This window comes from Aspergillus niger (assembly GCF_000002855.4).
Source record: "Aspergillus niger supercontig An18".
Lineage (NCBI taxonomy): Eukaryota > Fungi > Ascomycota > Eurotiomycetes > Eurotiales > Aspergillaceae > Aspergillus > Aspergillus niger.
Window position 1 is genome coordinate 846,153 of NT_166533.1, and position 22,311 is coordinate 868,463.

The 22,311-nt window shown below is 53.1% G+C and overlaps 5 protein-coding genes across 5 annotated transcripts; 1 reads left to right on the plus strand and 4 right to left on the minus strand.

The window, feature by feature from the left end:
* Positions 1–3: 3 nt before the first annotated feature.
* On the minus strand, positions 4–2,776 carry An18g03760 (uncharacterized protein; the record flags this gene model as incomplete). The annotated part of the gene is made up of 5 exons (XM_059745738.1): positions 4–251; positions 306–459; positions 509–2,179; positions 2,266–2,304; positions 2,680–2,776. Coding segments are annotated over 5 exons (2,209 nt in total), but the record flags the coding sequence as incomplete, so codon positions are not given.
* Positions 2,777–5,107: 2,331 nt separating this feature from the next.
* An18g03770 (uncharacterized protein) lies at positions 5,108–10,985 on the plus strand (the record flags this gene model as incomplete). Its single annotated transcript, XM_001398799.1, has 4 exons — positions 5,108–5,118; positions 5,189–5,206; positions 5,273–10,636; positions 10,691–10,985. 4 exons carry the CDS (start codon positions 5,108–5,110, stop codon positions 10,983–10,985), a joined length of 5,688 nt encoding a protein of 1,895 aa, XP_001398836.1.
* Positions 10,986–11,863: 878 nt separating this feature from the next.
* An18g03780 (uncharacterized protein) lies at positions 11,864–14,824 on the minus strand (the record flags this gene model as incomplete). The annotated part of the gene is made up of 1 exon (XM_001398800.3): positions 11,864–14,824. The coding sequence occupies one exon, from the start codon at positions 14,822–14,824 to the stop codon at positions 11,864–11,866; it is 2,961 nt and encodes a 986-aa protein (XP_001398837.1).
* A 659-nt stretch (positions 14,825–15,483) lies between these two features.
* Positions 15,484–17,381, minus strand: An18g03790 (uncharacterized protein; the record flags this gene model as incomplete). Its single annotated transcript, XM_059745739.1, has 3 exons — positions 15,484–15,843; positions 15,901–16,587; positions 16,650–17,381. The coding sequence occupies 3 exons, from the start codon at positions 17,379–17,381 to the stop codon at positions 15,484–15,486; spliced, it is 1,779 nt and encodes a 592-aa protein (XP_059606579.1).
* Positions 17,382–18,933: 1,552 nt separating this feature from the next.
* On the minus strand, positions 18,934–20,989 carry An18g03800 (uncharacterized protein; the record flags this gene model as incomplete). Its single annotated transcript, XM_001398802.1, has 5 exons — positions 18,934–19,238; positions 19,308–19,937; positions 19,994–20,440; positions 20,523–20,718; positions 20,798–20,989. The coding sequence occupies 5 exons, from the start codon at positions 20,987–20,989 to the stop codon at positions 18,934–18,936; spliced, it is 1,770 nt and encodes a 589-aa protein (XP_001398839.1).
* Positions 20,990–22,311: the final 1,322 nt, after the last annotated feature.

Genomic DNA, 22,311 nt, shown 5'->3' on the forward strand with positions numbered 1-22,311 from the left:
CACCTGCTAAAACAAGGTTCCGGCCAATGGCTAATAAGTCGTCCAGTTTGGTGTAGCTCTTAGGGTTCTGGTCGAGAACTTTCTCGATCAGGGAGAGAGGGTCGGGGTGGACGCGGATGCTGACTGGCTGGAAAGGGACGCCGTGCTGCAAAGTAAGGGAGTAGAAAGACAGGGCGTGCGTGGCGGATATGAGGGCTTGGATCTGCTTGAAGGAGGCAGAATCTGAGAAGTGAGGTTGAAAAGCTTGTAGACTGCAGGATGTCAGTATCAATTCCAGGCGATGGGCGTTTATGCTCTTGGCTTACATGTCGTATGCTCGCTTCATCCCGCCCCTGGTCCTATTTCCGTTGCTCGCGTTGTCGTAGGCTGTGAAGATGGCCTCCTTGACGGCTTCTTCAACCTGTGTAGAGCTCAAAGTTGACCCAGAGACAATGTAGATGCTCACAGCAAGATGGTATTCTATTGTTGTCAGTAAAGGCCGAATAACAGAGGTGATCTCCGAGCTCACCTTTGGCTTCAAGCAACGCTTTCAATATTTCTGTTTCGACGACGTCCTGCGGAACTCTCCAAAAGAGACCATGGTAGTCGGGACGATCGCTGGTGTTTTCCGTGTGATCAGCTTGCCAGTCACGCAGCCATAGCAATTGTTGGCGAGTCTTGCTCCAGTCATGACCCGATCTTGCTTGTCTTACGACAGAGGCTATTACACTGCGCAATTCGAACAGCTGTGTTTCCTGATTATTGAGGAGACAGATGTTTGCCGCTGTCCTGCATGGAGTCGGGTGGCCTAAATCGTTCAGTATCCGAAGAGAGAGGCAGATACCACTAAGGAAGGATATTGACGAGGCAGAAGGGCGCGTAAGAGGGTTTGAGGCCACCAGCAGGGCATTCTGCAGCAGGGATACCCTTGATGCCGACGAAATCGGCACTGGATCGAATTTCACGTCGGGGAATTCTGAGTTGTCCGGCGAAAGGAACGAGTGTTCTTCGAGCTTTAGGAACTCCGCAATGCGCGCGAGAATTCGAACGGAACCGTCCAGCGCCGGAGGGCTAGGATCAGAGTTCGCATATACGACAGCAAGCCCAGTCTGTCCATACCTCCTGCGCAAGTCTTGCAGCTCATCATCCGACAAACCTTCCTTGTCTTCAGCATATCCACCTAGATCGACATCCTCAGGCCCGTCCCAATTGACGAAGGCGTTTACCGCACTCTCATGATCAACGAGGCTTCGTGCCAGCAGCCACTCATTGACTTGCTGCCACCCGACACCTGAAGGGGTTTTTGGTTGCGCTTCATCCTGAGGCAGAACAATCGACGTCTCTTGCATCGCTTCATTGAGTCTCCGTCTTTTGGAACGGTTGCTACCATACATCCAAGCACCCACAAGGCCGCGTAGATTTCGTACCAAGTCCATGCTGCTCTTTGTCGCACCAGTCATCGAAAGAAGAACGTTGACCGCAATACTGTTGTCCATCGACTCCAGGATATCCAGGGAAAAAGTTTCGTCTTGGCTGGGGTAATACTCGTAGTTCAATCGGAGTAGCGGTAAGAGACTGGAGATCAACCATGTGCGTAATACTTCTGAGCGTTGGTAGAAGGGGAGGAGAAGATCGAGGACGAGAGGTTGAAGAGCGGTTTCTAAGTCGATGCGATGGGCCCGGTGAATGAGGAATTTGGTTAGGAGGTCAGAGGGGTCCTGGCTGTCCTCGTCGCCTGGATACTGTAATGGTAGTAAACGAATCTTCCGTACACGTTTCCTCACGATCGCCGCGGGCAGGTCTTTAACAGAGGTGGTATCGATGCCAGCACCACCGGCTTCAGGTAGTTGGCCATCTACCAGCGCCTGCAGCACTGGTGTGTAAGAGCTCGGCTCTGTGCTCTCGGGCAGAAAGGTCAAGATGATGCGCAAGACACGCTCGAGCGGGAGATGGGCAGGGAACTTTGCCTGCAAGTGCGGGAGAGCAACCACATTGCCGGTGGCACAGAGATGAGTCGCTAGAAGAATCGCATGAGCACCTGAGAGCCCTTGAAGGACCGCCATGACGTCTGAACGGGGAGCAGCAGAGAGAGCATGATGGAAGAGGGTGATGTGTTCGGGAGACACAAAGACGTCAGGTGCACGGGCCAGGGCCGGGGCGGAAGGCGGAACAGGCGAATCATCGGCGAGGGAAGAAGAACCTCAATCGCGATCCTCACCTCCGCTCCCTCGCTATCCTAATCCCCTCGTCTCGCTCCCCCCGTCCTTACCCACCACACTCACTCACAATGGCTTCCGGCTTCGGTAACAACGGCGGTACGTCTATCTATTCTTTGCCGTTAAGGTTCATTGACGGCCAGAATTCCCGGGGTGGCCTACACTGGGCGTCCGCCGTGTCACTCTCCCGCGGACATTCCCGGCTAATCTCAATCGCTCTGTGCAGGTCCTTCCCGCTGCTACAACTTCTGGCAGGAGGTTCTCGGTTGCTACGTCGTCAATGGTGGAGAGGGTGAAGCTGGCAAGAAGAAGTGCGTGCCCGCTCTGGAGGATTACTACGAGTGCCTGCACCACAAGAAGGAGGTACGCCTATCTGTCTATCCTTATGCGATCATGTTCGTGCTTAAATTTTTCGGATCGGCTTGCTAACAATGCCCCCTTCGACGCATAGGCTCTCCGCACGATGAAGATGCAGGCCGCCTACCGCAAGGCTGAGGCCGCCACCCCCCGTGAAAACGCGCCCAAGGCGGAACAGATTCGCAGTCTGGGACTGCTAGGGAAAGAGGAGGAAGCAGCGGCATTTTTGGCCAAGGCTTGAGGGATGATATGCGCATATCTGGTGCGAATACGTATTGATTTTTTCCATTGTCACTAAAGCTATGCTGTTTTTCCTATTTACCCCTGTGGAGTCCTTCGATGTATAGAAATGGACAGTTTCATTGATCAATTTTGGGGTCCTTGCTGCGATATGATGCAGGGTCGGATATCTGATCGGTCGAGTAAGCCCTGTAGGACATGACAGGTATCGGTGGTTTGGGAGCAGCAGAGTCCACCCCAGCTTCCGATGCTTTGCAAATGATAGCTACTGGTAGTAGTGTAGCTCCAACAGCGGCTTCATTTGGTACTTTTTTGCAAATCTGTTGATTGAAATGTGAGGGAAAGGGTGTCTGTAAGTTCTGGTGGTGTTTCCAAGGTCATGGTGAAACCGCTGGCAACATATGCGGGGATATATAGTAGCGAACACAGTGAATATATATTTCGGCCTCAGGATCTACATGCCGCCATGAAACCAAAATTCAATACCACTACTAGGTCACGTTATTTTCAAGTTTGGATGACATTAGTTTATTGATTGAATGAAACAATAACCTGCCATTGACTAGGATCAACAAAGGTTGGATAGACTGTCGGAGTGAATAGTTCGCGTCTAGACGTGAAGTAGTGGAAGGACTAGTAGTATGTGATCTATATTTTTCTCAATAGGTTGCACTTGAAATACGGACTATCTGATTGGCGGGATTGACCAACGTCATCTTCGCGCCAAATGACAGCTTGGGAAGAATTGAACTAGTAAGTAGTAGTTGGTTGGTTGGTAACTACGGAGTTACCAGCATTCAGGTAACTGTCAAGAACCTTGTCACAGCAAGAGGAGAGGGAATCACCGCCGAGAGAGAAACACTGCTTTGGGGGACGACCGGATTCCGAAACTGAAGGAGGCCATCTAGCATTTCTTGGCGCTGTTGGTGGGCGATCGAAACAAGCTCGCATGGCGGACTTGATGAGAAGGTAATTTTATCTTGCTGCTAACGAACTAGTAGCTATCTAGTAGTACTACGTCGGTAATGCGTAGGCAGACGGCGTACAAGGAAAAGACAAGGGGAATACCGCTACAAGTATGGAGTAGTGTTTTTTTATATTTTTATATTTTTATCTTTTGTATTTTACATTGCGCACACGAATGGAGGTAACCTCAGCTGTGCTGTGTGCTGCGTGCTACTCATCAATCGGAGTAAGAAAATAATGGGAAGAAGCTGAGAGGACAGGAGGGTTAAAGCTGGCGAGTTCAGCCGCCAGGGTATCCCGGGCGGCGCAAAATTCCGTGGATCAAACCGGCCGGTCAGCCTCATGGGCAGAACAGACAAGACAGCTGGGGGGGACGGACTCCAGATGGGAAGAAATCGCAGCGCAGCAATTTCGCGCCTGTCGATCCAAGCGGCGGTTTGGCGCAGGGAGGAATCACGTGACTGGTAGAAAACCTTTACGGGAGTGGGGGGCGCTAACCCCGAGGCAGGCTAGCGCGCAGGGCCCAAGTATGGGTAGGCGCGCCCAGCCAAAGATGCCCCCAATGATATAAACAGGCTGCGTGACCTCGAGGGGAGGCAAAGCAGGACCGGAGGACGACTTGTTGATACTCCTGCGCATTTACTTTGCAGGCCAAACAAGGCTTGCTCCCGTTCACCACCACCACCACCATCACCTTCATTCCAGCAACGCACCACCCCCCTTCACTCCCTGTCGATCCGATTCCATTTATCTGCTGGTCATTCGCGATTTTTATTTGTCGCTTTCCCGTTTTGCCATCCGGGAATTTTCCCTTCGTGACTTGTTTTATGATTCATTACTTGACCATACTTAAAAAGTAATATCGCCCTGGTCCGCGTCACGTCCAAACCGCCCTTCCCCCGATCAGCAATACAATACCCGCGTTTCTTCTACTAAGCCGTGATCTCCACTTCTGTTTCCCGATCGCCCTTCAGAAACTGTCCAGCTCTGCTTAATTAGTCACGCTTCGACGCTTCTCGATGGCTGTGACGTGGGTGTAACGGTCTTGTATATTTTACATACCTTACCTCTTTCGCCCACTTTACTCTCCTCTCACTCCTCTCCTCTCTTCCCTTACTACTCCCTCTTCTTTACCATACCTTACCATACCTAATAATTCTAGAGAGGTGCCGTGGGGGTGTGGTGAATTACTTGTCTTCTAATCTTGTGGATCATTTGCGAACACCACGTTATACATTTTCGTTTTATGTTATTCTCTGCTGATACCCCTTTCCCTTGCGGATTTTGAACTATTTTATTTGTGAAATAATTCGTTCCTCAAAGTTCCGAGGAGTGACAGCCAGCCAGCCATGTCCTCCAGGTAAGTTTCCATCTGCCGTCCCGCCCATTCCGCATCCGTTTGGTACATGACGCTAACTGCGCCGCACTAGACTCGACCGGCTCGTCACGTGAGTATTACCACGCCAGCAGCCCGCAGCCGGGATGAATGCACTGACCAATGATTTCCTCTATAGGTTACTCGAGACGGGCAGCACACCTCTCATCCGGAACACAGCAGCCCAGCAGCTTGCAGATGTTCAGAAACAGCATCCTGATGAGCTGTTCAACCTGCTCGGGCGCATTTTGCCCTATCTCAAGTCCAAGTCATGGGACACCCGAACAGCCGCCGCCAAGGCGATCGGTTTGATCGTGGCCAATGCCGACACCTTCGATCCCAATGAGGAAGATGGTGAAACGATCAAGAAGCTCGACGAGGATGAGGTAGAGATCAAGTCGGAGGAAGAGCAACCCTCTTCCCCCAGCGATTCCCTCCTCCAGCTCGAGACCCTGGACTTGGCTTCGATCCTCAAGTACGGCAAGCGGCTACTGGGTAGTGCGGGTAAGGAGTATGAGTATTCGCTAGCCGCGATGGATCCGGTCTCCCGGTTGCAGCATCAAAAGAAGACTTTGACCTCCCGTCTAGGACTGGCCGGGGAGTATATCGAGGAAGACTTGATCGACGACAATGATCTCGTCTTGAAGACACCCGGTATCAAGGATGAGGCCCCTCATAAAGAAACGAACCACCACAACTCTGCGCCACCGCTGGCATCTCCCATGGAAAGTGCTAACGGAGAAGAGGCTGGGTTGAGTAAGCGGCAATTGAACCAGCTCAAGCGGAAAAACAAGCAGAGCGCGAGAATGGGAGCTAACAAGGTCCGTGTCGTGGATTTGTCGACGCGGAGGCCCTCGGATAATGTCACCACCCCGTCGGCTACGACCCCCCACCCCATCAAGGCAGAAAACGGCGAAGAGAAGAATGGCGACTCGAAGCAAGACTATTTCTCCCTGGAAAGATCGTCAGGCGACGACGACCAAAAGATCGTCTCGGAGTTCAAAGGATCAACCGCCCCAGAAAAGCCCTTTATCCAGCCGGAAACTCCAGATGAAGGGCCTAGCAATTCGTGGCCGTATGATCCTATGTGCGAAATCCTCACGATGGACATTTTTGATCCTAACTGGGAGGTTCGTCATGGGGCTGCGATGGCCCTTCGAGAGGTCATCCGTGTTCAGGGTGCTGGAGCTGGGCGCTTACGAGGCAAAAGCAGGCCAGAGAATGATGTGCTAAACCGTAAATGGCTGGATGATCTGGCTTGTCGTCTTCTCTGTGTCCTGATGCTCGACCGTTTCGGTGACTACATCTCCGACAATGTCGTGGCTCCCATCCGAGAAACAGTGGGTCAGACGTTGGGTGCCCTTCTGTCACAGCTCCCCTCTCGGTCCGTAGTGGCTGTTTACAAGTGCCTCTACCGGATCGTCATGCAGAATGACCTGGGCTTAGAGCGTCCCATTTGGGAGGTGTGTCACGGTGGCATGATCGGGCTGAGGTATCTGGTGGCTGTTCGGAAAGACATTCTGATCAAGGATCGGAGTTTGATGGATGGTGTATTAGAGGCGGTAATGAAAGGGCTGGGTGACTATGACGACGATGTTCGTGCCGTGAGTGCGGCGACGCTTGTTCCCATGGCGGAGGAGTTTGTCGCGTCCAGGCAGTCCACGCTAGGCAGCCTCATGAACATTGTTTGGGACTGTCTTTCAAATCTACAGGATGACCTAAGTGCCAGTACCGGCTCAGTCATGGATCTTTTGGCGAAGCTGTGTACTTTCCGCGAGGTCCTGGATGCCATGAAGGCGAACGCGGCTGTTGATCCAGACTCGTCGTTTGGAAATCTTGTGCCTCGTCTCTACCCGTTCTTGCGCCATACGATCACCAGCGTTCGCTCGGCAGTCCTTCGTGCCCTGATGACCTTCCTGCAGCTGGAGGGTGAAGGTACCAACGAATGGGTGAATGGAAAAGCACTGCGCTTGATCTTTCAGAACTTGTTGGTGGAACGAAATGAAGGGGTGCTTAAGCTTTCGCTTCAAGTGTGGTCGGAACTGTTGAATTCTTTGGAATCTCGGGGGTTGTTCAAGGCTGAGGGCGACCTCCTGAGCTACATCGAACCGCTCATCACCCTCACAATGTCGCCATTCGGTGTCCCGAGATATCCTCTTCCTATGGACGCCTCACTCTTCATCAAGCCATCTGGGGTGCCTTTCCCAAATAGCGCCGCGGCTCCCGCAAAATCCTCGCCCAGTTCGAACAATGCCGCTACCGATGGACCGAAGAAGCGTGGGCGGAAAGCGGAAAAGAAAGAAGCGCCGCCGCCTTCAGCTCATAATGTAGATGGGCACATGCTCCAGGGAGATATTGATCTGGTTGGCGCAGATACAATGCTGAGATCGAAGATCTACGCGGCCAGAGCACTTGGCAAGTTGCTCTTCCTCTGGGATAAGAATGAACTTCCTAGTCTGTGGCAGACCATCTTGGCGGGTCTCAGGCATACGGCGTCAACGTCACAATTGTCGACAGCCATGATAGTGGAGGAGTACGCTAGGATCTCTGGACCTGGCAGCAAGTACGCTTCCACTTTGACTGAGCAATTACGCCCAATCATCGAAGGCGAACGCCCCTTGTGGTACAGCGACATTGCATGCTACCTACAGGTCGCCCGCGCACAGTGCCACTCGCTACTCTATGCGTTCAAAGACCACGCTCATGTTCCTGGATCTCGACTACCCACTCTGGCGGTCGTTGTCCAAGGAGAAGAACAGGCCGGGCCCAGTGCGTTCTCTCTTGCCGACGCCGAAAAGGTTGCTGGGCCCGATTTTGAGCGGCTGAAGAAGGGTCTGGCCCCAGCCCAGCGTATCACCGCTCTCCAAGTTTTGAATGACACCCGTGCGACCGCAGAAAGCGCCATTGAGGAAGCGAGAAGTGTCCGGGAGCAAAGGGATCTGCGTGTGCGGGCTGCCGCCGCGGGTGCGTTGGTGGCATTGCACGACATTCCCAAGAAGCCAAGCCATATTATCAAGGGCATGATGGATAGCATCAAGAAGGAAGAGAATGCGGAACTGCAACAGCGCTCTGCCACAGCGATTGCTTTTCTGGTTGAATATTACACCACTGCTACCAAACGAGGCCCCGTCGACAAGGTCATTGGCAATCTGGTCAAGTATTGCTGTGTGGACACTTCTGAGACGCCCGAGTTTCACCATAACGCGACTCTGGAGAAGTCCATCCTGTCTCTGCGCAAGGAAGAGGACAGGCGCGACCATCCGGATGCAGCGAAGTTCGAGAAAGAGGCGAAGGAGGCGAGAATCATGCGCCGTGGTGCCAAGGAAGCCCTCGAGCAATTGGCTGTCAAGTTCGGATCCCAGCTTCTGGAGAAGGTTCCCAACCTTGCAATCTTGGTAGAGCGGTCATTAAAAGAGGCTCTTTCCAGCGATCTTCCCCAAGATATCCTCAACCCTGACAACGAGTTGGGCCAGGAGGTTGTGGATGGCCTGTCAACACTGCGCGCTCTGCTGCCGAAGTTCGATAAGGGTCTCCATCCTTGGATTATCGGGCTCATGCCTCTCATTGTCAAGGCTCTGCAGTGCCGGCTTTCAGTCATTCGATATGCCGCCGCCAAGTGCTTTGCAACCGTCTGCAGTGTCATTACTGTTGAGGGTATGACCATGTTGGTCGAGAAGGTACTGCCGACCATTAATGATCCTTTGGATGTTCACCACCGCCAGGGAGCTGTGGAGTGCATCTACCACCTGATCCATGTGATGGAGGACGGAATCCTTCCGTATGTCATCTTCCTCGTGGTGCCGGTTTTGGGGCGGATGAGCGACTCGGATAATGACGTGCGCCTCTTGGCTACAACCTCTTTTGCCACGTTGGTAAAGCTTGTTCCCCTGGAAGCTGGCATTCCCGATCCGCCAGGCCTATCTGAGGAGTTGCTCAAGGGACGAGACCGGGAAAGGAAGTTCATGTCTCAGATGCTGGATGTCCGCAAGGTAGAAGAGTTTCAGCTGCCAGTCGCAATCAAGGCTGAGCTTCGGCCCTATCAGCAAGAGGGTGTTAACTGGCTTGCTTTCCTCAACCGTTACAACCTGCATGGTATTCTTTGTGATGATATGGGTCTTGGTAAGACTCTGCAGACAATCTGCATTGTCGCAAGTGACCATCATCTCCGTGCGGAGGAGTATGCGCGGACCCAATCAGCGGAGGTTCGGAAGCTTCCGTCTTTGATCGTCTGCCCCCCGTCTCTTTCCGGTCACTGGCAGCAGGAGGTTAAACAATACGCCCCGTTCCTGAACTGCGTCGCTTATGTTGGTCCTCCGGTAGAACGCGCAAAGCTGCAGGCCAACTTGGCAGATGCCGATATCGTTGTGACTTCTTACGACATCTGCCGGAACGACAATGACGTTCTTCGACCGATCAGTTGGAACTACTGCGTGTTGGATGAAGGACACCTCATCAAAAACCCCAAGGCCAAGGTCACCGTCGCGGTTAAGCGGATTGCGAGCAACCACCGGCTGATCCTCTCTGGTACCCCGATTCAAAACAATGTCCTGGAACTCTGGTCGCTCTTCGATTTCCTTATGCCCGGATTCCTTGGTACAGAGAAGGTCTTCTTGGATCGATTCGCCAAGCCCATCGCGGCTAGTCGCTTAAGCAAATCGTCTTCCAAGGAACAAGAGGCCGGCGCTCTTGCTATTGAGGCCTTGCACAAGCAGGTGCTCCCGTTCTTGCTTCGTCGCCTGAAGGAGGAGGTTCTAAACGATCTACCGCCTAAGATCATTCAGAACTACTACTGTGACCCTAGTGACCTCCAAAAGAGACTTTTCGAGGACTTTACCAAGAAGGAGCAGAAGGAGTTGGCAAACAAGCTGGGTAGCTCTGAGAAATCCGACAAAGAGCACATCTTCCAAGCACTTCAATACATGCGCCGTCTCTGCAACTCACCTGCGCTGGTCGTGAAAGAGGGACACAAGCAGTACAACGAGGTCCAGCAATACCTCACCACGAAACAGTCCCATATCCGCGATGTGTCCCATGCGCCGAAGCTCAGCGCTCTACGCGACCTGCTACTCGACTGTGGCATCGGTGTCGACCCACCCACTGAAGGTGATCTCGGCACCGGGGCAAGCTACGTGAGCCCACACCGAGCCCTAGTGTTCTGCCAAATGAAGGAGATGCTCGACATCGTGCAAAGCGAGGTGTTGCGCAAGCTTCTCCCCTCGGTTCAGTATCTCCGCCTTGACGGTGGCGTGGAGGCTACTAAGCGTCAGGACATTGTCAACCGCTTTAACTCGGATCCTAGCTACGATGTCCTGCTCTTGACGACCAGCGTCGGTGGTTTGGGTCTGAACCTTACGGGAGCCGACACCGTTATCTTCGTGGAGCACGACTGGAACCCGCAGAAGGATATCCAAGCCATGGACCGTGCTCACCGTATCGGTCAGAAGAAGGTTGTCAACGTGTACCGGTTGATCACACGCGGTACTCTGGAGGAGAAGATCTTGAAGTAAGTTGATCCTACATTAATTGATTGATTTTGCCAATACTAACCACTTTCTAGTCTCCAACGATTCAAGATCGACGTCGCCTCCACAGTGGTCAACCAACAAAACGCAGGCCTGAATACAATGGACACCGACCAACTCCTGGATCTCTTCAACCTCGGAGAAACAGCCGACAACGCCGAGAAACCCAACGAGCAGGCCGGCAACGAAGTAGACATGGTCGACATCGACGGCGAAGTCAAAGAAAAGGGCAAGAAGGGCTGGCTAGACGACCTCGGCGAGCTCTGGGACGACCGCCAATACCAGGAAGAATACAATCTGGACTCGTTCCTGGCCACAATGAAGTCATGATCAACCTCCCCAACCGCCCTCCCTATTCAGGGCATTACAATCCCCTAGCATCTGCAACAAGCAGCGCTAGGATTACCTACATCATCCCCTCCATCATCCTCCCCACACACATCCATGTACCAAAAGAAAGAAAACAGGCGTTCAGGACCTCTCTCTCCTTTCCTACTATTCTATCCATCCATCTATCACGGTGTTGTTTAAACTACTTACTAGGGAAGCCGGCGAGGAGTTGACTTGACTTTTGGTTTTTTTACCTACTGTGTTATTTACCATTCTTACTCCTGTGTTTCTTTTTTTCTTTTTTATCAAGACCTAACTCATTGATTGAACGAATGATTCGGAGTGCTACGAGATAACCTTTTCTTATTACTTGGACGGACGGACAGCCTTGAACTGAAGATAGATTTGTTATTTTGTTTTTCTTTCCTCTTTTTCCTTTACCTCTTGTCTACTACCTACATCTACCTTCAACAGACACCTGTATCCTAGTTCACTACTTTTTATCACCCAGATTCGCTCGCAGTTAATGTATTATACCTGTATTGCTACATGCCATACTGGGTTTTATACATGTAGTGATGTGATGATGAGATGAAGTGGTAGTAACGTAACGCCAATACATCGTAGCAGTGTAGGACCGAGACATAATAATGGTGGTGAATGAGATATTGTCTCATTGGGTGCAACGCATGGAAACTCATCGCCTCAAAAACAACACAAATAATCAATAGCTCAATAGAACAAAGTAAGCTAGCCAGCTAGGCAGACAGCAACAACAATAACAAACAAACAACAAACAAACAAATACAAAAACACACTCATACACGCAGATAAAGAAACAGGTACCCACCACCCCATCTCAAAATTTATAAAAGGACTCAGATGCTAAAGCCCTTCCACCCCTCCACCAACCCATCCGCAGCCTTACTAACCGCCACCCAAGACGGCGCAAACTGCCTCACTTCATCTAGAGCCGGGATAACGCCCGCCGAATTGTTGTCACTCCAGAGACAGACTGCTTTCCCATTCAACTTTCCTTCTCCTTCGTCTCCTTCTTCACTATCATCATTCGTAGAGGTAGTCCAAGCAACATCCACGACCCACTCATTCTCCCACTCTCTACTCCACAGGCGGATTTCTTTCGTGCCGTGGGGAGAAGAGGTCGGGAAGCGGGGGTCGGTGGATGAGCCGAGGACGGCGAAAGAAGAGATGGGCGAGTCGAAGAGGAGTTTGCAGGCGCGGGTGTTGCGGCCTGATAATGTGATGCGGGCTTTCCTTGGGTGGTGGGTATCTTCATCTCCTTCTTTGTCATCGGTGGTGTTGTGTTGCTGGGAGATGGTGAAGTCGAGCCAGTCGGAGTATGGCGTGTCTGGGACAACGCGCGGGGCGAGGCCCGGCCAGGCGCATTTGGTGCCGCGGGTGGTGTGTTCGGTGCAGGTGATGTTTTGGTTGGCGGTGCTGGGGAGGGTGGATGCGGCGGCGTGGACGTAGGGTTGGACGCCGGCGAGGGAGGCGGTGGTGGAGCCGGTGGAGAGGTCGATGTCTTGGATGAAGAAGAGTTTGAGGCGGTTGGTTGGGGAGAAGGGGAAGGCGACGAGGTTGTAGATTAGGGTGCCGAGGAATACGAGTAGGAGGAAGACAGGGAGGTGGTAGGTGTGGCGGTGGATGAAGGGGAGGAGAGGCGTGAGGAGGAATGTGGTTAGGGCTGCGATGGCGACGTAGATGAATAGGGAGGAGCTGCCGTCTTGGCCGGTTTGGTGGAGGGCGCTGGTGAGGAGGAGGGCGAGAGGCCCGACCATGATGAGGACTAGGGGGGCCATAAGGAGGAATTGCAGTGTCCAGGTCCAGGTTGGGAGCGAGGCGCTCCAGCGTTGCTCGTGCTTGTAGACGCCTGGGTAGTAGTGGTGGTCGGTATCGGAGTCGCGATGGTCGCCGGCGACGCGGACGTAGTTGGCGAAGGTGGTGCGCTGGCCGCCTCCGAGCAGGGAGGTCGATTCAGTGGGCTCCTGCTCCTCCTCTTCCTCTTCGGCGTCGTGGTCGTCTTCCTCGTGGTCTTCGCCTGACGCTGTGCCTAGCCGACTGCCGCCGTAGCTGCTGGCCCGGCGAGACGTCGGCCGGTTTTGGTTCGCGTACTCTGACTTTCGCGGCAAGGAGAAGAGCTCTAGGTAGGAGATCCAGGTCGCGAGGAAGGTGCCGGAAAAGAAGAAGAAGACCGAGTAGCTGCCGGCCAGGCCCCGTTGGTTCTGGTAAACGGTGGAAATGACGAGGAGCACCCAGGCAAGCACGAACATCCAGGTCAGGGTGTAAATGCGGTGCAGCGCAGTCGGGCGAGCAAAGTCAGCCATCCGCGAGACAAACCATGCCAGAAAGGTCCAGGCAGACAGCATCATACTCCAGACGGCGTACTCGCTGCTGTGGATGATCAGCGGGTTAACCTTGGTCACCAGATACGCCAAACCAACAGTGACCGCCGTAGGGATCGCAAACAGGAACGGAAATCGGAAGAAACCCCGTAGGCCCTGCAGAGGAACCGAGTCCAGGCTCTCATCCGCCTTCGCAGACGTCCTAAACAGATACATCTTGTCCGCGCGGGTGAGCGCAATGCCCGTCACCAGCAGAGCCAGCGGCGCAACAACAAGCAGCGTCACCGACAGCGCAAACAGCGTATGCAATTCAAACAAAACAAAGGTAGTCCCAAACAGATCGAACCACACAGCCTTCGACCCCGATCCACTCGCAACCTTTGCATCATCCGTCGGCGCGCCTTCAAACTGATCGCTCTTATCCGAGACCAGCCCCTCGGTAGTCGCAACCGCCGCCGACAACATATGCCACAGGGAGCTCTTACTCGTATGCCTCGAATCATCCTGCTCAGTATGATACCTAGCCCTCGGCTCCATAAACGCAACATCCAGTCCCCGCAGCCCCAAATCCACCTCAAACACCACATAATCCGTCTGACTACCAATCAGACCCGTAGCGAAGCCATCCGCCGCCAACACCGATCCAAACGGGTACTTAGAACTCATATACGGACGGGTGACCTCGGTATCGGAGCTGCGAAAGAGGATAGCACGACCGCCAGCCCCAGCACCCTCCAGATTGAGAAAGGTATGCGGAAACTTGGAGATCGGATGCTGGCCGTACACGCGCGCACCATTCAGATAATCCTCCTCACCGTTATTCAGCAGCACGACCAAGCCCCTCCGCGGCGCGTGGCCCGGCGTCATGAAGTACTGAATCAGCTGCAAGCAAGTCACAACACCGACACCATCATCGGTGGCGCCATATCCCGTCGAGACGCTATCGTAGTGGGCGTTGACCAGCACGCCGCCCTTGCCGGAGGGCACACCGTTGGGTTCCTCCCACCAGTTCTCGTGATCATCGTCCGATCCGCGGATGTAGACGAGGATGTTGGTGCCCTCGAAGTAAACGGCGGTGTTGGAGCTTGACAGGGAGTTGCCGACGAAGGAGAGGTTGGATTGCGTATCGTCGAAGACGAAGACGGCGGGTTTCGGCTTCTCCTCATCGACGGAGAGGTACTGGTCGGCGGGGGGCGCGGCGTCGAGGATCTCGTGGATGCGTTGCAGGAGCCAGGTGTGGACTTCGTCGTTGCGACGGGAGTTGTAGGGGTGGAAGCCGTCGGTTAGGACTTGGAGATCGGCCCAGGCTTGGGTGAGGTCGAGACCGTTGGGGTTGGCGGTTGGAGGCGAGGGGACGACATGATGCACGATAAGCAGTGGGATGAGGAAGGCGAGATAGACGACGGCGGTGATCAGGGTGACGGGCCAGCGGGCGAAGGCCAGTGGATTGGCTCGCGATAGCCTGAGAGGAGCCATCGGAGGGAGTGCAACACTGCAGGAATGCTGGGTTGGTGTTGGAGCAGCGATGCGGAGGAAGTGAGGAGACGCCGATTGATTGATGATCAAGTGGGCGGGAAGGCGGTGGGGAAAGTGACGTTGTACCATAAAGTTACCTCCTCCCAAGTGTATCAACTAGTGTATACTCGGAGATAAACATCCTAAAAATAAGCCGATGCTTGTATTCAAATGCTGCTAGCTAAAACTCCGTCCATGCACATGGTCGCTCTGCCATCCTTTGCAGATAACAATAGGTACTCTATCTAACCTCTCCCTTTCTCTTTCCCTCATACTCCACACACACACACTGAGGATTGATTCTCTACGGCACCATGCCATCGCCTGGTATATATTCTTCCGGAAAAAAGAAAGATCCACAGAGATGTTCGTCCCAAACGAATGAGAAAGAAAGCAAAGAGAAAATAAACCACAGCCTCCCTCTTCCCAGAAGGCAGCTCCCCGTGAGCCGCATTCCGATGCAAATTTCCGAATAGTCATTGCAACAGCCCGGAGGGTGTACCAACCCTCCAGGAAAAAAACGAGCATAAGTACAACACAGGCCGCAAACGAATATAAGTAAGCAAGTGCAAAACGATAGGCTCCGATGTGAATAGACTCGCTGTAAGAAGGCGGGGGTATCAACCATGGGTATGTCCAATGTCAATGTAGTCGTCGTCGTGAATGGCCGTCGCGGCGGTCGCATGCATCAAGCCCGTCACCTGGTTTTCCTCGTCCTCTAGCTCTTCATCATCGTCATACATCGTGGCTTCGGTCATGTCCCGCGTCGGCGGAGGAGGCGGAATGATGCGGTTCAGGAAATCGCGCAGACGGTTGACGCCCTCGCCGCTGAACACGCAGAACACCTCCCGTTGTTGATGCGTGAACTCGGAAGGTGCCTCGCGGCAGAAGACCGTCAGCTCTTCCCGCAGGAAGGCCTGGACGCCCGTCAGACTCAGATGTGTCAGTCGCGGACAACTATTCAATAAAGCATGGATTCCCTGTGCGCTAGTCAGCATACTATGGATTGCCACGTAGATTATCCCTCCAAAACGTACCTCAATCGTCAGGCGAACGCAGTAACTCAGATGCACCCGCTCCAAGCTACTGACTCCCCCCGAATGGTGGGCCGCCTTGGATCCTGCCAAGGCGCGAATGCTATTGTCCGTGATATTCTGGCACTTGACCAAGCCAATTCGCCGCAGCTTGGGCAACGTGGCCAGCTGCTGCACGCTCGTGTCCGTCAAACGAATGCAGCAGGCCAGATCGATATACCGGATGCGGTTGCAGGATTTGACCAGCTGGATCACCGCGGCATCGGTGATGTTGGAGCAGTGGCCCAGGTGGACATAATGTAGATTCTTGCCGAGGCGGCAAATGGCCCAGACCGCACGATCGGTGATGAACCGACACTTGGCCAGCACCAAATTCCGTAGACGCGGGGCTGCAGCCACGATGCGCTCAACGGCATCGTCCCGGACGCTCTCGCATGACGTCAGGTCGAGGATGCGAAGACTGTCCATCGACAGCTGCCGGGGCAGCTCGAGGAAAGCCGTGTCGTCAATTTCTGTACAATGGGCTAGTCGCAGCTCGCGCAGGTTTTGGAGCGTCGTCATGAGCGAGGTCACCGACGGGTTGGTGACGAGCTTACAGTCATGCAGGTCAATCTCCAGGATGGCCGGGCAACTCTGGGCGAACGACATGATGGCCTTGTCGGTGACCTGCGTTACTCCATTCAATTTCAACTGCGATGGGTTAGTCGAGTCTCCCAAATACATGGTACAGATGCACCGGCACAAGCGCCTACCCTTTTAATTTGTCGACAATTCCGAGACACCGTAATTAACGAGTCGTCCGTTACATTGACGCATCCCGTAATATTGAGGCCCTGTAGCCGCGCACAGTTCCGAGCTATCGTGTACAAGGTATGATCCGTAAGATGCCGCAGATCAGAGACATCCAAAGCCTGCAGATGCCGATTGCCTTCCACCAAGTCCGATACACCCTTATCCGTGAGTTTCGAGCAGTTGGTCAACGTGAGACGCTCGATGCGGTTGCACTGGGCAAAGGGCACGACAGTGCCATCGCTGACGTCGTCCGTCAACGCAGAGAGGTTGAGTCTCCGGATCAGCTGCGAGTACGGAAAGAAGCTGTCTGATTTGCCCACCGAGGCCGTAATGCTCTTCATGTTGTCCCAGTTGTTGCACGAGGGCCGGTGCCAGAGGATGCCCACGCAGTTCGCCGCCCATCCCCTGCATACGCGCATGCAGCTCAACATGTCGGAGGGCGAGGACAATTTCGCGAAGATGGCGATGAGAATCTCCGGGGGTAGACGCCCGATCGGCGGCAGGTCCAAGTCGGTGTCATGGTGGGGATGGGCGTCACGGGTCGCGACGCCGACCGACGATTGCGAGTCATTTGCCTGGGCTGTGAAGAAGTCGGTATCTTCGTCCGCGGTGCGATCCGGGGACGTCGACGAGGTCGAAGATTCGGAGGGAGCTTCGCTCGAGAACCGAGCGGGTTGCCTTTGGCGGGGCATCGGGACCGCCGTCGGGATGGGGATCAAGTGTGCGGGAACGGAGCCCTGGTCGTGCTCAGTTGCGTCCTGGTTTCGCTCACCGTGGATATGGAAGGCTGATCGGCATGGAATGTGTCTCATCGACTGTCGTCACACACACACAGAGAGAGCGAGCGAGCGAGCTATCGAGATGCGCGTTGGGTCCGATGCGAGTGGATCCAACCGGGGAGGGAAGGGTGGTCTGCAGTGTACGAGCGGTGGTTCCTGAGATCGAAGCCGGTCGTGAGGGATGAGGAAAAGGGTCGATGTCCAATAAGACCCAAGTCAGCGGAGGAGAAACGAGTTCCACTTGAGCGGACAGCGGATTAAAGGCGCTTATAAAGGAGAACGCGCGTCGGGCGTGCCTGCAGCAGTTGCAGCTGGGAGAGGAGGCGAGCGGAAGGCAAGGAAGGGAGAGGAGAGGAGGGGTGTGGAGGAGTCCCGGCGTCGGAAGGGCATGCGAGGGGAGCAAGAGAAGGCGCCAGTCGTGAAGAGGCAAGCTGGGGGGGGGGGGGGGGGATATTTGTAGAGAATCGGTAGGAAAAGTGAAATGTTAAGGGTAAAGAGAGAGGCTTGTGAGGGTAGTTGGAGTGTTCAGCCAGAGGAGGAAGAGGGGAGAGAGAGAGGGAGGGAGGGAGGGATGCAGCGAAAGCAGGGCGGGTAACTATCGCATGGGCGGGTGTGACGATGTGAAAGTGAAAGAAGAGTGAGAGGAAGAGAGGGGGAACTTCTTGCCCGGTCGGCAGCCCACCGTGTGCCTGGTGAGGTAAGCCCAGCAGCAACCAGCACTGCCCGATCTTGAACTTCCCCCGGTGGCTGGAAGATGAATTAAAATAAAAATAAATAAATGGCGAGATCCAGTTGCTGAATGGATGATTTAATTAAGGCATTCCCTTTGACGCCCTGCCCCGTGCACAGACAATGGACTGGGTTGCTTGATTCGAGGCCTGGATGCTGGCTGGATGGTGAAGAGAGAGGGAGCATAGTAAGTATGTCTGCCTATGATGCGCCCGAGGACAGCGCAACTGCTACAAAGTACCATCGACGCATTCATGTGCTTTGTTATGTGATTGTCTGTATCAACTACCCATTTTGAGTAGCCTAACCCATTCATCGAGCATTACTTGCATACCCGGTTCCATTGTTGTCGGTCGCCCAAACAATGCGACTGTTGTCTAACTCTCTTCAGGGCATCACCGAGACCCCGGGGATGTCCGTGCGCTCCGCTTCATCTTCAAGTCGCTCCAAAAGCACCTGTTAGCCTCGTTCGAAAAGGTACTTTCTCCAGAGCCGTTAAAGTCCGAAGTTCAGTCCCAAAATAAAACAAGTCCGAATCAAAAACAATCCATTTGTCTATGCTATCCAAGAACATTGAATGAAGAGTAAGTACATGGACCGTGACACGAGCCCCCTCCCGGTCTATAACAACGTCACTTACATGTAGCCCTATAAATAACCACCCACGCACACTCTATTCTATATCACACCACAGTGCTGCCCCCCACCCCTCCTGGTACACCCAACCCTCTCAGGTTCATCGCGGTGTCCCTTTCGCCCAGTCCCGGAGAACATTCTTCCTGATTTTCCCCGTACTTGTCTTGGGCAGTTCCGCCACCACCTCCACCTCCCGCGGAAGCATGAACTTGCTGATTTGACTTTGGTTCCGGGCCCAGTCAATCACCTCCTTCCCCTCCAGGTGCCGGCCTTGCTTCGTGGTTACAAACGCCTTGGGTCGCTCTCCCCAATGTGTGTCAGGCACCGCCACCACACCCACCTCCAAAATGTCCGGGTGAGTCACCAGCATGGATTCCAGTGCGACAGACGATATGTTTTCGCCTCCTGTACGACGTTAGCATGCACCGCCCGGACTTTACAAAGGCTGCGACAATAGTTAAGGGGTCTCCATACCGCTGATGATAATATCTTTGGCTCGGTCCAGGATCTGGATCGCTCCATCGGGATGCCAGACAGCCAGGTCGCCGGAATGAAGAACGCCACCAGCAAAGAGCTTCCGCGTCGCCTCGGCATCTTTGTAATACCCCTGAGCACAGATATTTCCAACAAATGCAATCTCGCCGATTTCTTTGCCGTCTCGCTTGACGTCGATAATGGTACCCTCAGGCACGTCCGTCTTGATGACACGCGTTGGCAGACTGGTTAGGAAACCATGACCTTGTCTGGCCATCCTCCGGAACTTCTCATCGCGCGGTAATTGGTCCCATGCGGGCAGCATATAGCACCTCGTAGTAGGACCATACGTCTCCGTCATACCGTAGACATGCACGGGGCGCAAATTCAGACTGGTCATCTGCTCAAACAGATGAGGCGTAGGCGGACTACCCGCCACCTGGACGATAACTGGTGTAGAAAGGCGCTCAGCATCCGGGTGATTGCAAAGAAGCGTGTTCACAGTAGGGGCCGCATTAAAGTGGGTGATGCCCTCAGTCTTGAATAACTTCCAAATTTGCCCATAGTCCACCTTGCGCAGGCAATAATGCGTACCACGCGCAGCAGTAACAGCCCATGGAAACGTCCAGCCTAGGGAACCAAGTCAGTAATCATCCAGGCATGCAATTGAGCTCGACAGCACCCACCAACAGCATGAAACATCGGCAAGATCCACAAATACCGGCAACGGCCATTAAACACATTCAACCCAGACTCGACCACATTCCCCAGGGCCGCCAAATAGGCACCCCGATTCGTGTACTCAACGCCCTTCGGCCGCGACGTCGTCCCGCTCGTATATGCCAAAGCAATAACATCATCCTCCGAACCAGCCTGACTTTCCAGCCCCTCCCAGCCCTTATCCCCAGTAGCAATATCGTACTTCAGACCTTCCAGAACCGCCTCATCAAAGGGACCCGACAGCTGACCCTCCGCGGTATCGGTATCCGTATCAACAATAATGGGAGTCTCCGGCTTCGCCTCCCTGTACACACGCAGCAAGGGCAGGAATTCCTTATCCACAATGATCACCTCCGCCTCCGAGTGCGTGAATATATACGCGATGTCATCTTCTTTAAGTCGGTAGTTCACAGCTAGCAGATATTAGAACCCCTATGTAACGAAAAAAACAAAATACACTCGAAACACAAAATAAGAAAGCAATAATCGACTCACCGATGTTTACCGCCCCCGCAGCCCCAATCCCAAAAATTGACTCTAAGAAAGCCGGCGTATTGGGACACAGAATGCCGACTCTCTTGAACCCGCGTTTCTTCAAAAAATACGCTAACCCTCTTGCCCTGTCCGCGAACTCGAGATAGGTTCGTCGTAGTTCCTGACCATCGGATGTAATGTGGTAAATAGCTTCCGCCTACCGAAACCGAAAGAAGCATCATTTAGCCACAATGCACTCATTCAGTAGACAGACAATATAAAAGAGAAGAACTCACGTCTGGTTCAATCGCCGCTGATCGCTGCAGGAAATAGGCTGGTGAAAGTGTGTGGAAGTTGACTTTGTTATTGTTGTTCTCCCGCAGCGCTGTAGAGGGTCCTTGGGTATTGGATGTAGATGATGCGGAAGAGGAAGAGGAAGGGATAAGATGGCCTAAGAGGCCGGATAATCTATCTTTTGCGGAGGACATGATTGATTCAAAGGGGGTGCTAGATCACTGAGTATTTCTAAGGAATGGCTGGAGGATTGGTAGAATGACTGACTAGCCAATAGAGAGAAAGAGGGGATAATTGAGTGTGTGTGACGAGACAGGGAAGAAGAGGGATGTGGTGAGGAGAAGAGAAGGAGGAAGAAAAGGGAGGGGACCCTTCTGATTTAGTGAGGAAGCGAGCTACACCTCCGAACCGAGGGTAAGTAGACTAATAGGTAGTAATACATAATAATAACTGATGGAGAGAGGCACACACAGAGAGGAACAAGATGCGGGGGAGCGATCACCGTCGGTAAGCGGAGACGGAGAAGAAAGCGGACGGGGACCAATTCTTGGGCTGGGCTGGGCTGGACTAGTGGCGGGTGTTCCATCTACTATACCTAAAGTATGTCTGTTCAACACCCCTTGAGTAATAAATATGCGAATTGAACATCCTGCAGAGAATTCATCCTCTTATTTTCAGAATCAATCAATTGATCTACTTACTCAATACCAACAATAGCCAGAATCATACCATTGATACTTTACTAGACCATAACCAGACCGATCATAAAATAGACTAACTAACTCACCGGATTCGGGTCCGTTTCCACATCCACCGTGCTGTCTGTAGTGCCTGTACCCACTTAGTAGCAATCTCCGGACCAAATTCAATCTATGGTCACACTCATCGCGTGCCCGTGCTTTTTGAAACAATCTTTGCAATTGATGTATACTGAGAACGAAGAATAATTGTACAATAAGCGGAATACATACAGGGATTATGATTCACACAGGCATACTGAAGAAAATCTCTGAACAAAGTCAGCCAACTACTAGCCTGCCATATCACGGCTAACGCTAACAGCCTCTAATGATCAATTGATTGACACCGGTGTTTGGAATTCTGCAGCTACGTTAGTGCGGAATGGTCGATGAGGATTATTTAATCTATCCATGGAGTAGGTATGGGATAACTAGATGGGATTGAGACAGATAGTCACTTCCTATGCCTTACGATATTAGCTAAGTCGGAACCACTATTCTGAAGAAGAGGTGGATCCCAAATGATTTTATCCGCTGCCCAGGCGGTGCCATGATTAACCGATCTCTACTATCTACTATCAATAGCGGTTATCGTAGGAGTGGATATGGAACTCGGATGGGCAAGTTGAGTCCCTACCTGGTTTACTGATACGGCTCCCTCTACGCAGGTAGTGACCGACTATACATCATCGGGGCTGGCAATCGGTGGCGCTCAGGGTAACATTTTACACAGGAATAAGATAGGGCAGCATCGCGTGGGCACGGCATAGGTGATC